At 41.7% G+C, this 14,491-nt stretch overlaps 1 protein-coding gene across 5 annotated transcripts in view; it reads left to right on the top strand.

Moving 5' to 3' along the window:
- Positions 1–14,491, top strand: part of LOC309718592 (multiple C2 and transmembrane domain-containing protein 1-like) — a 148,132-nt gene that overhangs the window by 96,566 nt on the left and 37,075 nt on the right. For all 5 annotated transcript variants that reach the window (XM_082554007.1, XM_082554005.1, XM_082554006.1 and 2 more), the window contains 6 exons: positions 840–933; positions 5,460–5,562; positions 6,013–6,115; positions 6,694–6,795; positions 7,247–7,321; positions 9,550–9,669. In XM_082554007.1, coding sequence (XP_082410133.1) covers positions 840–933; positions 5,460–5,562; positions 6,013–6,115; positions 6,694–6,795; positions 7,247–7,321; positions 9,550–9,669 — 597 coding nt within the window. The remainder of the gene's footprint in view (positions 1–839; positions 934–5,459; positions 5,563–6,012; positions 6,116–6,693; positions 6,796–7,246; positions 7,322–9,549; positions 9,670–14,491) is intronic.

Raw genomic sequence — 14,491 nt, 5'->3', positions numbered from 1 at the left:
GGTTGCATGTGTGCGCGACTGGTCACGCCTCGTGGTCGCGCCGATGATCTCCACAGGTCTTCGTGAGATTTACAGACTCATTTTTACACAGTCATCCTCGTCCTGGTTATTGAAACGTTGTGCATACAGTGCATCCCTTCTCACTGTAGACTTCATGTGCTCTGTTTGCCTGCAAGTCATTCGTCACCTATTATGTTTCCTCAGCACATTATGTTTTATCATATTTTTCCCTATCTCTCTGTGTGAAGCAAACACAAAAGAGGCACATTAATATCAGTTAGATCTCAGTGTTGTTGTTGTTTCTTTTCACATTATCCATATAGAATAACTTCTTGCTCTGTAAAAAGCTAGTTTTCTTTAAAACAGAGTATAAATGTCTTTGCATTTGAGATAGCAAAAACTGTTGTGCAGTAACAATTGTAACAAACTTCCACAAATTTCCCTTTCAATGCTAAAGTCTGTACAACTTTGATGTTATTCTACTTAATAAGATGCTTCTGAAATCAAAGACTCCTATTATTTTTGTTTGCTGTTGTCATTTCAGCACTGCTCCTCTACTTTACCGAAAAATTCGGTAAAATCATAACATTTAAAGGTAAAAAATTAGGAAACACTTGAAATAGACATGCACAACTATTTCATTAAATTTAAATCCAGCCATTTCTCCACTAGACCCGACTCGATAAATGCCAGCTCTACATTTTCAAATAAAGGCTGGTAAAGGACATAATCTACCCTTTCCTCTCTTTATGAAATGTCAGGCTATTGACATGCCTTTCACTTCGGTGCTAATTTGCCATCCTCTTTGACCTTTCACCCCTGTTTCTGGGATGTTTCAGAGCCTCTGGAGGTCATTCCACAACCTGAAAGATGTCGGCGTGGTCCAAGTTAAGGTTATCAGGGCTGAGGGCTTAATGGCAGCAGATGTCACAGGTAAGACACTGACCTGTAGTCCAAACAACAGTGCTGTGCCCTCTGTAGTCCTCATTTGCTGTACATTTCCATAAATTAGTTTCTATATATAGATTTATTTTTAACTTAGATTCATGCTCATATATTTATACACTTAAAAAGTTTTGCTGATGTTTTGCAATTTCTGTTTCTGCTATCACTTTGAGCACTGCTAGAACATCTGATTGGTGACACTATCAAGACAAATATATATCTTTTGCTCTAAATAACTTTTGCATAATGTTCGCATCTAGACAGCAGTTTCCTCCACCAGCAATCTGCCATAAATCTCACCAAAGATAAAGTCAGGGCGTAATTTTTGTTTAAGGGATGATCTTTTACGAGACTCCTCAGAGAGAGTTAAAGTCGACTTTGTGCAGGACGCTAAATTTGTCTCTGCATTTTTAGAAAAGATGCAGGCTGCTCATTTGAATAATAGAGAAAAAGTACACATTTGAACCAACAAATCACTCTCATCCCTCCTCCCGCGCTCTCTCTGCTTGCTCTCTCTGAATCCTCCATTCTCCATTAATTCTTACTTTTAATTAGGTCTACAGTGGACAGGCCTAGTTTTTCACTCTGTATTATCTAGTAAAGGGAGAAAATATGTGTGTGTGTGTGTGTGTGTGTGTGTGATGGCGAGAGAGAGAAAGAGAGTCTGGAGTTTTATTCTATTTGAAACATCCATAGTCCCATTAGCAAACACAGAGCGGAGCTGGTTGATTTTGGGTTATTGCAGGGAGCGGCTGGAGCAGTCAGAGTGCAACCCAAATGGTTCCCTGGTTCATGTATTTCACTTGGAGCATAAATTTGCTCTGCGACCATATTGGGGAGTTCATCGTTTGTTTGTCTAAGCTTCATGAATTCCTCTCGGAATATAAACGGAGGAAAACTGCGGATTGTTTATTAGCCGTTTGTCTTTCAATTTGTCTTTGCCGGTTTGATACAGTTATTGAAAACATGTTTTTTTTTTTAGAAGTATCTCTATAGCCTGCGGAGGTTTGAAATTATTGCAACAGACTAACTTCACAGTAAAATATGACATGCCTTGGGAACTAGCGGTAATATTTTACTTAGCATGTGCTCAGGTTGGACTGGTATCTAACATTTGCAATAGTTTGGACGTTATAACATGGGATACATATTAATTAGATTAGCAAAGTAAAAAAAAGTTTAAAAGCAATTTAAATAAAAAAAAATTTGGTTTCACTGGAGAAATGTTTTTACACTCAACATTACAACTTTTTTTTGTCATAGCCAGAGAGACTTAAAATTAAGACAGTTGAATGTAAAAATGCCTTTAAATTTGTATTGCTCTCGAACTTAAAAGCAAATCTTTTAATTTTGCTCCAGAAGCAGCCTAACCCCACAGTCAGTGGACTGATACTGATAACAGACAAGGCAAAGGGGTTGTTTTTAAATGGCTTGTGCCTGTTTTGAGTCTGATGCTGTGTGTGTGTGTGTGTGTGCTTGTGTGCGTGTCACTGGCAGAAACAATAGCTCTGTAAGAGCCACATAAGAGCCCTCACCACATGAACACCCCATTTTAACAACGCAGACCAAGAGAGGGTCAGGAGCAAGGTGAGAGAGAAACAGAAGGACAGACAAACAGACAGAGACAGGAGAGAGAGAGAGAGAGAGAGAGAGAGAGAGGAGGTCAGCGAGCGAGAAAGAGTTCACCATCTCTCTCCCATTCAGCCAGCCCGTCTCCTCTTCTCTCTTTTTTTTTTCTTTCTACTCCTCCCCTCTCTCTTTCGCTCTCTCTCTCTCTCTCTGGCCATCTCTCTCTCTCTAATTGGAGTGTTTTTGTGGAGTAGCTCCACTCTAGCCCAAGTAGGATAACTGAAAATAGTCTCTAAAACCAACAATCCCTTTTGTCTACCAGCTCTTGTCCTTCTGAGTGGATGCTATACTCTTAGAACATTTCAATAGTGAAACACACACACACACACACACACACACACACGCATGCGCGTACCTACCGCAGCAGCATCACCAGAGACACAGAATGTGTACCCTGCCAGTGAAGTCTACATTTAACAACTTGAATGGTTGGTAAATATTGCAGCTCATATCGAGTGACCTGTTAAAATTAACATGGTAATGCACTGGTTTACATTTTAAAGCATGAATTATAATTAACTGTGATAATTCAGGGGCACGAGAGCGCCGTGCGTTGCCTCTACAACCTTAAACTCCTCACTGACTCCAAGCTTTCTCTGAGGCAATTACAGTATGCTTCCTCATTTTCTATACTGTATCCATTTGCCACTTATCTTAGAGCACTCTGAAATTAATTTGAGCCCACTTCTTGCTGCAAACCCTTCGCCACTGTCACAGAGATGGGACCCCGGTGGTGGTGGTAGTGGTGGTGGTGGTGGGGGAGCTTTACTCAGACATTACCTGGATGATCACTGAGTGGAGCTCAAACCCGAGCGTGTAATTGGTTAAGACAGCTGCCTCTGGTGCTGGTGGCCAGTAAGGTGAAAGTTCACCATCGGTAACAACTGGCTCTCTGCAGCAACACAGCCTGCCGTGTCATTAAAAAAAAGAATATTAGAGAGAAAATGGGGGGGAAGGGACGGACTTCTGCAGAAATAATTTCCATCTCCTAATTTGGGTGATTGCGTCTAGATTTAATCAGATTTGGTCTGTGGCAATGACATTATAATTGTGAATGATATGGACACTCTGGGATTATTAAGAAAGATTTTCTGCGAAAAAAGAAGTTTTTCACTGGTTTAATCATTTCAACCGTATTTAATTGTGGTTTAAAGAACAATTGCATTTAAAGAGAGACGGCGAGGTGTAAACAGAGAGGCACTGAGAAGCAGGTGCCCGAGCCTTTTTTCTTTTGTCTATTTTAACGTATCTTGTTTTCTGTAGAAGTCGTAGCTGTCAATATCCACTTGAAACACTCTACATCAATGGAGCGCCACAAACAGATATGAAAGGCAACGCCTCTGCCTCAGCATTGATCACAGTGACATTTACTTTGCACACCCACTAAATGTCCTGCCCTTGTCACAACATTTGGAGAAAATCACACTAATCGATGGCGCTCACACACACACACACACACACACACAGATACACACACTCATTTCCTATGGCCTACAAACACAGGCGGGCACACACTTTTCAGGGGCTTTGAACTCAATCTCTTTTTTATCGAGTTTTATTATGCAACAATGCTGCTTTTCAGTGTTCAGTATTCCCAATACTTTCCCTGGAAATTTGCCAGGGAGATTTTTTTTTTTCTCGTCTTTTTACTTAATGACCCAGCCTTTTCAAGTGATAGGTTTGAAAAAAACATTCGCAGCGGCTCCCGACAGTTTTTAATAAAACATAATGATCAAAGTCAAAATTAAGAGTTTTGTTGTTTTTTTAGTTCACTGAAGGTAGGTGGGCTGGCAAACATAGGGAGCCGGTCTCGCTGTTTTCTGTGTACAAAGAATTTGAAGTGAGAGATGTTAGTAAACAAATCGGGAATATATAGGACATTACTGGTTTTGATTATGATAGCACAGTGTGCTATTCTCAGGAGGAGGAAGCAGCTCCTTCTCTGTCTCTCTCACTTTCTCTCTACGCAGTTACATAACTGTAGTAAAGTTTTCTTGGAATTAATTAGCATTTATGAATATTCTTTATACTAAACCATATAACAATGATAAGTCTGTTTAAGTTTTAGTTTAGCAGCACTCCTTCATTTGTGATCCTTAATTTTCAGCGTGATTCAGTTCTTATAATAAATCCAAATTTGGATGTATGTTTTTACTTTTAATTACCATAAAATATTACTTGAAAACTAGTCCTCGAACTTAATCAATTTCGGTTTTTAATCATTTAAAAAAATCTTTTTAAAAGTGCTTTTATTCATCTCTCCATGTAAAAAATGCAGAAATGTTTTCTCTGTTGTTCATTCATCATATAGTTTTGACATTATGTGCTTGCGTTTACTCGTGCCATCGTGCCGCTGCTCCCCTCACTGCTGTCTTCGGAGGAGCTGCGTTTCTCACGCTCCGTGACTGGCTGCCTTTATGTTCAGCTCACAAATTCTCGGGCCTTCAGAGCACCTCGACCTCTGTGTTCTCCGCACCACCCATTTTCAAAGTCTTCTCTGGCTTTTCTCTCTCACCCTTTCCTCGCCACTGCCCAAGGCGCAGTCGTCCTGAAGCTTATCTTCTAGTTGTCCATGGAGTCGGGATGCTGATAGAAATGGCTTACAGCTTTTACACTGATATACTGTTGTATAATATTGGGGCTAAAAATGAAAGAATCATTTCATTACAGCTCTGATAAGTACAGGGTATTGGAACTGTCATGTGACATAAGGGAAGGATGCTACAGTATATGTCTTAACAGTATGAGGTATTTGAGATAAACAAAGCTGTTGGAATTACTTAAGATTCTCAATTTAATTTTATCTTTTCACTAAGAAGGATGTTCTTTCCTTCTTTTTGTTCTCGTTTTATTACATTTTATTTTTATTTCTTTTTGCTTGCCAGGTAAGAGCGACCCATTCTGTGTAGTGGAGCTGAGTAACGATCGGCTGCAGACGCACACCGTCTACAAAAACCTGAACCCAGAGTGGAACAAGGTCTTCACTTTGTGAGTGACTTTAAGAGTGCCCGTATGTCTGCACGTTCATGCATGCAGGCAAAAAAGTGACACGTATCCTTGAGTAAACAGTTTCATTAAAAAAGAAAGAAGTATATAGAAATTATTCAATTTTTCTTGTGACTTTCATCAGCTCATTTGCTACTTTAAAAATATGTCCTGGACCATTTTGAGCAGTGAAAAGATCTGATCGTCTCACTTCTATGTTTAGATTTATATTTTCATGAATTTTACCAGGAAATCTATTTATAGTTATTATTTTATTTAAGTCTGTTTATATTTTTTTGACAAGTAATGAGGAAATGTGAAGCATTTGCAATATCTTGTGTTTTATTATACAGTTTTTAGCCTGTTTTCTCTGTATTTAGTATTTTCAAAAGCCTATTTGTGATGCTCCTTCAGTATGTGTACCACTGGTGTTTGTCTTTGTGTATTGTCCAGTAATGTGAAGGACATCCACTCAGTACTTGAGGTCACCGTTTACGATGAGGACAGAGACAGAAGTGCAGACTTCCTGGGAAAAGTGGCTATTCCTTTACTAAATGTGAGTCGAAGGCTTGTTTCTGTGTTTCTTTATTTTTCCGCCTCCCTTGGGAAACAAAAACTAAAAATGAAAATGAGATATAAAGAGCAGAGGTTATTTTTTGCAGCTTTTACTTATGACACTGTTATTATTTCGCGAAAGAGAAAGAGATGACAGGAGTGAGGAAAAAATGGAAGAGAGGCTGAGACGAAAGAAGAGATTGATAGATGTGAAGAACGGAAGTTAGGGGATGAGAGACGATATGAAAATGACACTGATGGAGACGCTGAACAGTGTCATTTGAAAAATAAATGTATATATAGACATAAGCATCTGTCTTATATTCATAAAAATAAAGCCTGTGAAGGAACTGTGTGTATAATATACCCGTGCTCTGCTGTACAGTACGATTCCCCAGGATAGTTAATTTCTGTTTGACAGAGCTGAGCTGCAGTGGGTAATGAACAGGTACTTGTCAGAGTTGCCACAGTTGTTTTGGGTTCCCTGTCAGCGCCAGCAGCTGGGGTTCAAAGGTGGCCCGGGGAGCCGATTCAGCCGGGTATTGCCAGACAGACGCCTGTCATGTCCCTCTCCCACAGATCCAAAATGGAGAACGCAAAGCCTACGCCTTGAAAAGCAAGGAGCTGACAGGGCCAACAAAAGGGGTCATCTTTCTCGAAATAGACGTGATTTTTAATGCTGTAAGTCTTTCTTTTGCTTTTTTGAGCCTCCTCCCCGATTTTCTTTTTCTATTTTGCCCCCCACCCCCTATTATCCTCTCTTGTTCTCACCAGCATCATCCCCCTCTTCTACGCTGCTGTTGTCTTTATTCTCTTTGCCACCCCCCTTCCCTCGCTTCCCGTCTCATCCCTCGTCCCTTGTCCCTCATCCTCGTTTTGGCTTTAATTATCGAAGACTCCCTCTCAGCAGCTTTTGTTCGCCCATTCACCATCGCTGTGTGTGTCCCTTTAGCGGCCATCTTGCAGCTTTCTCTCGCACTCTCTCTAGCCTCTGACATGGGGCACGCTCTATGCTTGTGCTGCCATGTTGTGCCAGTACACAGTCTGTTTAAAAAAAGATCTGAAACAATCAAGATATACTAATCTCTCTCTCACCATTTGCGGTTCACGCCGCCGCTTGTGTTTATTCCAGGTGAAGGCTGGTCTCAGGACGCTGATTCCTATTGAGCAAAAGTATATCGAGGAGGAGCCTCGAGTGTCCAAGCAGGTACATCATGAGCCAAACTGTGTCTTCTACCACTCCGCCTTATTTTTATCTGTGTCCACCGCCGCACCCCCTATTCTGCTTAACTGTCTGAAGCAAAACCAACAGCCCTGGTGAGTGGCATCTTGTAAAGCACAACAACTGTGTGGGCAAGATACAACAGGATGATTGAAGGAAAAACAGCATTTTGTTTCTCTTTTTTTCTCCTCCCTTTCCTCCTCTCCCTCTTCTCTCATCTCTACCCCCTCGCATCCACTCTGAGTGGTGAATAGAAATGTCAAGCTGTCAGCTCTGGGGTGCATAAGTAGATTGGCCATCCTTATAGTTGGCCCTCTTTGCCACTGCTGCTTTGCACTTCATTGTCACGCTGCTCAGTGTGGCGGCACCACAAAGAGATGAATAGTAGGGGCTGGCCCGCATCAGACGTGTCATATGAGTGACCGTTTGGGCTCAGCAGTCAGTGTTGCACCACGCACAGCCGAGCACAGCCCTGCCTAACATAGCACAACACAGACACCAGCTCCCACACCACCCTTTTGTCAGCCCTCCATCTATTCCCTTCTTTTCCTCACTGTTTCTGCCTTTGCTTTTTCTGATGATTCCCATCTTGGCCCACTCTGAGCTTTTTTTTATCTCCATTTCACCCCTGACACACAGAGATGACCTATGTCAGCGTCTCGCAATGATGATGTCACTCGCTGCTTTGGAGGGATTGCCCCATGAGGACTCTTTTGTGTGATAGCAGCTCCCCTGCTGTTGCTTGCTGCTCAATGAGTAGACACGAACTAAAAATAACATAAAATACACACACACACACACACACACACACACACACACACACACACACACACACACACACACACACACTGCCTGACATCAAAGGCGAGATTTAATTCTAATTATGGTTTTTAACATAACCAATGACTTATCCACTTTCATAAGTGATCGAAAAAAATAACTACAGACTGGGATTGACATAATAAAAAATGAATAATCTCTGTTGGTGTTATAGCAAAGAAAAGTATAACATGTACATGAAGTAAACATGCTGAAGAATGTGCAAGTGGATGATTTGAACTCTGAATGTGATCCTCTGATGTGGACACAAAGTAATCATAACCATAGTTTGGCAACAAATATTGACACAGAGTGGAAACGAGTTCAAATCAGCTAGCATCAATAAATTGAAGCCACCAAACACATGAAAATCCTTATTCTAGTGCTGTAGACACATATTATATAGGCACTTTACACACACATTAAAACACACACAATTTCCCAAGGAGTAAAAGAATGCCCTGGAATATTTTTAAGTGCAAACTGAAGCGAGAGTTTTTTTTTCCTGTGGGAGCACTTTCCCCTGTTGGTGACCTGATTGGGTGGTTGGCGTTCTTGCTGTTATGCTATTCCCTGAATGGCTGGCAACCCAGGGGGAGACCGCAGTTAGCCAGTTCTATCTCATCTCTGGCCAAATGCCTGGAGAAACGCCCAGGGAGGAGAATCCAGGGACTGCTTTGGATTTTCTTTCTATTTTATTATTGTGCTAAACTTTATCACTAGGATAACAGAGTTAAACAAACACTGTGAGTTAGCAGTGGTGGCCGATCCATGCCAAAACGTATATCGCTGTTTAAGTAGAGACATCACATCGGCATCCTCAGGGTGCTCTTAAGTACTGTGATGTAATAGTGAATCCAAAGTGAGGTCAAAGATGCAACTGTCGAGCTGTATTACGACGGCTTCATTTAATTTTTACAAAGACAGTACAATGAGACACTTTAGGGCTAGAAGATTGCTTATTAAGACTTAATAAGAATATGTTGTGAATCAGCTATGGTGCTGATTAACATAACTTGAAAAAACTTTGGTGTTTTTTGCTAAATGGTGGTAATTTCTCACCTTAACTAAATGTGAACGAGAGAGAAAAGTGACCCCCTATAACAGTAGGTCACCTCAAGTGTCTTATCAGCGGGACTCTGACAGCTGTGCTTAGATGGATCGTTTTGCTCCCGTTTTATTTCCAACACATCTACCTGTCACACCGAGCCTCGTTCCCCCATCTGGTTGTTTACATACCGGATATACCATTTTCACAGTGAAGCAATAAATCACGCACAGCATGTTTACAACCCCATGATCCGTTCCTCGGTTTAGCACATTTTTGACCTTTAAACCCTCGCTTGCATAAACTTTTTTACTTTTTGTTGTTTCCCTTTTTGTTTTTCGCCCAGTTGCTTTTGCGCAACTTCACCCGAGTTAGACGCTGCATCATGGTCCTGATCAACGCGGGCTGCTACATAAACAGCTGCTTCGAATGGGACTCTCCGCAGAGGAGCATCTGTGCCTTTGTGGTATGTGCATGTCCCATCAAATACACAGTAAATGTGGCATACCACACATAAAGCTGCACATTTACAACATGACAGGTAGATTTGTGTGTGTGCGCGTGCGTGTGTGTAATATATGTTTATTTCTTACGTGCAGTTGCTTGATTGATGGATCGTGCTGTGTTGTTTCAGATGTAATGTAGGGAGAAATTTGTACCTAAATGTAATTGCTCCTTTCTTTTGGCACTGGAAAAATCACATAACCTGTGCCTATTGATCATTCTAAATGTATAACCATATATTTAACTGGTTGCACTTTGTGCGCGCGATAGAGACGTGCACACACCGCTCACCGAGAATGCAGGACCGTGTCTGTTAACAAAGCAAGTATCCTTCACTCATAATTTAACAGTCTAACGCAAGAGACTATTGATGTCTCAAGCACAGTCAAGCGCATCCCAGGCAGACTGTTACTCTCACTCTTAGATGTCACGCTGTGATACACTGGATTAAGTTTTTTTCTGTTCTTGTATTAATTGCACACATACACACACATGTCGTATACTTTATTTGGCACTATTGGCCTTGAGTCTCACTTACTAGGAGTAAGTGGAGGGTTGGTGTTGCAGCTTAAACACTATTTTATTAGACCCATCAGATGTCCAAATACTGAGAAAATGCAGCTACAATCTACTGAAGGGTGACAAGCTGTTCTTGCAGACAGTAGAAATTGCAGGCTCCTTCTCTCGTCGCCCACTGGCCTCGTCTTCATCCTCTCTCTCTCCCCCCCTGTCATCTGTGTCTGGTATTAAAAGGTGAAGTGTAATTGGACAGCAGAGCTATCAGTAAAACGACATTCTCCTGCAGGGCAGCGAGCGGCTGCATGGAGGTTTCTACCCCAAATATGACAGAGCAGACATTTAATCCTGTCTGGTTTAGTGTCCTGACTTAAGTAGCTACAGGACAGGTGGACCCAACTTGCCCCAGCCCTTTACCATTGGATCACAGAGCATCTTCAGCAGCAGACATTAGACATTAGCAGCATTTGGCTGGATGACATCAGTTTAATCTCTCCAGAGGGTACGTGTGCGCGCGCGTGTGTGTGTGTGTTTGCACAGCGGGTCACAGTGTCATCACAAGACACGGGTCAGAAGAGACACGGTATTGATCAGTTAACATTTTCCTCTTTGTGTGAGTGAGCACATTTGTGTGCAAGAGTTGGCTTGTGCATGTATTTTCTCTCATGTAAGACTGAGCTAGGCGGGAGTCCTTGGGTCTTATCTTTTTATAAATAAATGAATGTGTCAGACAAATAAAATGTCAAGGAATTCACCCAAAACAAGGTCACTTTAGAAATACCAATCTACATGGGGAGAGGAGAAAATATAGCCTTGGACAGCACAGCCTCTGTGTCAGCACATCCAAACAGATGTATGTGCCTTGTATAGATCCTCCCAAGTTTATTTTTTTTAACACAGTGTGTAGTATATCCATTTCTAACAGTTCCTACTATTCAAATTCTGATTGGATTCAGGAGACGAGGAACGATCTATCTGGGCCAAGGACACAGTGTTTTATAGTTTAGAGAAATTCAGAAATTTAGGTGTCATTGTAGTCCACCCACCTATCCCCGGCTCTTTTGGGAGTCTGTTAACGTAGGAGTGAGCACTTAGCTAAAAGCATCAGAGTATTTAGGGCCTCTCCTCTACACAGGTATTCCCTCCCTCCCCTCCATTTCTTCATCCCTGTCTCATTTCTCCCTTACTTTGAGGGGCCTCTTAATCACTTCACTCATCTCTTTAAGTGGGTTTTTATGGGGGGCCATCTGGCCAAGGTGGTGCATTCATGAAGGTGTACTGCTGTGTGTGATTATGGGCATGTGTGTCTGCATACATGTGCACGTGTGTTTCTGTCTGGCTGTCTTTTTTTTTTTAATCCAGATGTTAGACTTAACTTTCCAAACATGGCCATAGCTAGAGAGGTGAGAAACTTACCAACGTGCGCACTCCTTAACTGCTAAGTGAGCCCGGGGGGGAGCAAATTTAAGCGTGCTCGTATATATTTTGTGAACGCAAGAGTACATCATTGCAGTTGTCAGACTGTGTCACTGCTCGACACTTCTTCCACAAAAACGATCAAAATTTTCTTCATGGTCTCTTACTCTCCTTCTGCCCAATTCTGAAATACCAGCCGCATGTACACATCATCCATTAGTGCCAGCTGTGTTTAGTGTGTGCATGTGTATCGTGTGTCTAGTGTGTATGTGTGAGAAGTAGAGATATTGCATAGTGTCACATGCAGCTTTTCACTCTTTTCTCTCTCACACCCACACTGTTGTCACCCACCCATCCCGACAGTGAATCAGCCACCGTGGCAGCTTTGCCTGAGGCGTTGGCACAATGGACGGGACTGGAGTTACCTCCTGTCCTGCATGATGGGTGGTGTCTGTGTATTTGTGTGTGCGTGTGTGTGTGTCTGTGGGTGGTGTCTCCATTCCCCGTCTCAGGGTTAAGCGTCTGCTTCCTCTCTCCACACCTGCAAGCTGAGTGTCTCTCCGTTCTATCCTTCCATGCATCCCTGTTCTTCTTTATCTCTCCCTCCCCTCGGCTTTTCCCTCCCGGAGAGTTGAGGCCATTGTCGGGCTGAGCGGTGTAGGGTTCTGTTCTCCTGCTGCTGCCAGCTCTCCCCACGGCCCCTGCAAGACAAGGCTGTTATTGCCCCAGGGACCGCAGGCCTCAGCAGCTCTTCCTCCAAACAAATTTGCTGTAACTTTATCTGCAATTGGGCCCTGAATTGGGAGCAAATAGAGGCAGCTTTGTGAAGCTCAGGGAAGGGCGAGGGCAGCGAGCTGGGGGTTGTTGGGGAGGCAGGGGAAATGATACCGGGCTCTTTTATGTCAGGCAAAGTAGGACTCTTATCAGGAAGAGAGCCCAGACAAGGGAGCTACTTCTAGAGGAAACTGGAGCACCTATCACCTGCTTTGCATTTAGATAAAAATTCACCCTGCTGAAATAAAAAAGGGGGGGAAGCAAAGGCAGGTACAGAAGCAACTATTGGAGTGTATATGTGTGTGTGTTTGCACATGTCTGGCTGGTGGTTTGATACACAGTGCGAAGACACTATAGTAGTCAGCAGTACACACCACTCCAGGTCTCTTTAAATTGCTCCTTTGACTCCCCTTCAAAGAACCTGTCTAACTTTTAAAAGTTTTAAAGTTAGGGAGTTCGTCTTTGCCCACAGCAAGGGACAGCTTTGAAAGATATGCTTTCACGTTTCACTGTTCTCCTCATTTCCAAAATGAATGATAGTTGAAATGTAGTGGCACGACTAACAGAGAATACCAAGTCAGAGTTTAATCACCAGAGATGGAGACTCAACAGAAAATGTGAGGCCTTTTGATACGAAGTCGCGATACAGCACCCTTATTTCTAATTGGTACCCGTGGGAAGTTGTAGCATTGTGATCACAAATAGCACAGGCTTTATTGTATTGTTGTAACTGTGATGTTGCAAAATGACTGCCTTTGACACAACAGTTTTAGTGATTTTGAGCTTCCTTTTTTATTTCGATTGAACAGCATTAATTGTGCTGTGGATCAATGTTCTGCATGAGAACAGCAGGGGGCAGTCTAGCACCACCGAATGTTGTTGTGGGTCTGGTCAGAAACAGGACACAGTCTCCCTCCCTCTTGTTCCCTCGAACTTAACAGGACTTCTAGTTGCTATCTGGCAACACTTAGTGCCAGCATGGAAATTGATGTAAGAGAGATAAAGGGGAACTCTGAAATCCAAACTTCAGTTTCACTCCACTGAGACAGAGCAGGGGGAAGTTAGCCTGGTGTGTGGTTAATGTAAGCCAAAGCACTGAATATTACCCTCCCACAGTGCTGCGGCAAAGAGCCGCAAGGACACGGGTTGTGTTTTGAAACAAATAAAGCAACTCTCAATGTGCCGCACTAAGTGCTTGAATAAATCATTTTGACTATCTCTTTTGTTAACATTTTTAATATAGCTTATCGTGCTTGAATATTTTAATATTAATAGAAAGCTTTAAACATTACAGCTGGAATGAAATCTTAACTACACAGATGTGTCAAAATAATTTAAGTTCTGTTTAGTGTTTTATTTTCATTTTAGCCAAAATGTTACAAATAATACTGGTGTGATTTTTGCTTTGTTTGTTTTGTAATTGTCTTTTTTAATTACGCATCTCATTTCAGTATCAGCTCATACTCAGACGTGAAGTTAGCCCATTTCAAATTTAGCCTTTAACTATATCTAAGCTGGTTTAGCAGATTTGACAGTGGAAGTCCTGATTTCACTTTGTTTTGTGACAGGTGAATAGTTTTGTTCCTGGAAATTTATCGCATTTCACTGAAGATCACTGAAGCACAAATGATGATTAGAAGAAGAGACGGACTTTTGTTTTGACTAAACGGATTTGTCGTCTAAAAGTAAATTCTTAATTTTGAATTGTTTTCAAGTTGTCACTGCCGACAGTAGTTTTGGTGGCACAATCAAATATCCATCACATAAGAAAAAAAAAAGATGTAATTATCAAAAGGTTTGATAATTACAGAAAATATTTGTTACAGGAGAAGTAAAAACAGGGTCCAAGTCACTTTTTATAACAAATAGCTGTAATGTATTTATTTACATACTCGCTAAACTAAATCAGAGAGCGTTCATAATATGAATAATACAGAAAAACATAAGCAAAGAAAGACTGTGTTCATATATTATAAAAAAAAATTACATTACCATGAATGCAGCATTAATAAACAAAGCAAGAACGGGATGAGCATTCCTCGTGTGTAGTGTTCAGATATTCACTGTGAACCATCACC

This window comes from Aulonocara stuartgranti (assembly GCF_965226115.1).
Source record: "Aulonocara stuartgranti genome assembly, chromosome: 12".
Taxonomy (NCBI): domain Eukaryota; kingdom Metazoa; phylum Chordata; class Actinopteri; order Cichliformes; family Cichlidae; genus Aulonocara; species Aulonocara stuartgranti.
This window is presented reverse-complemented; position numbering and strand designations above follow the sequence as displayed.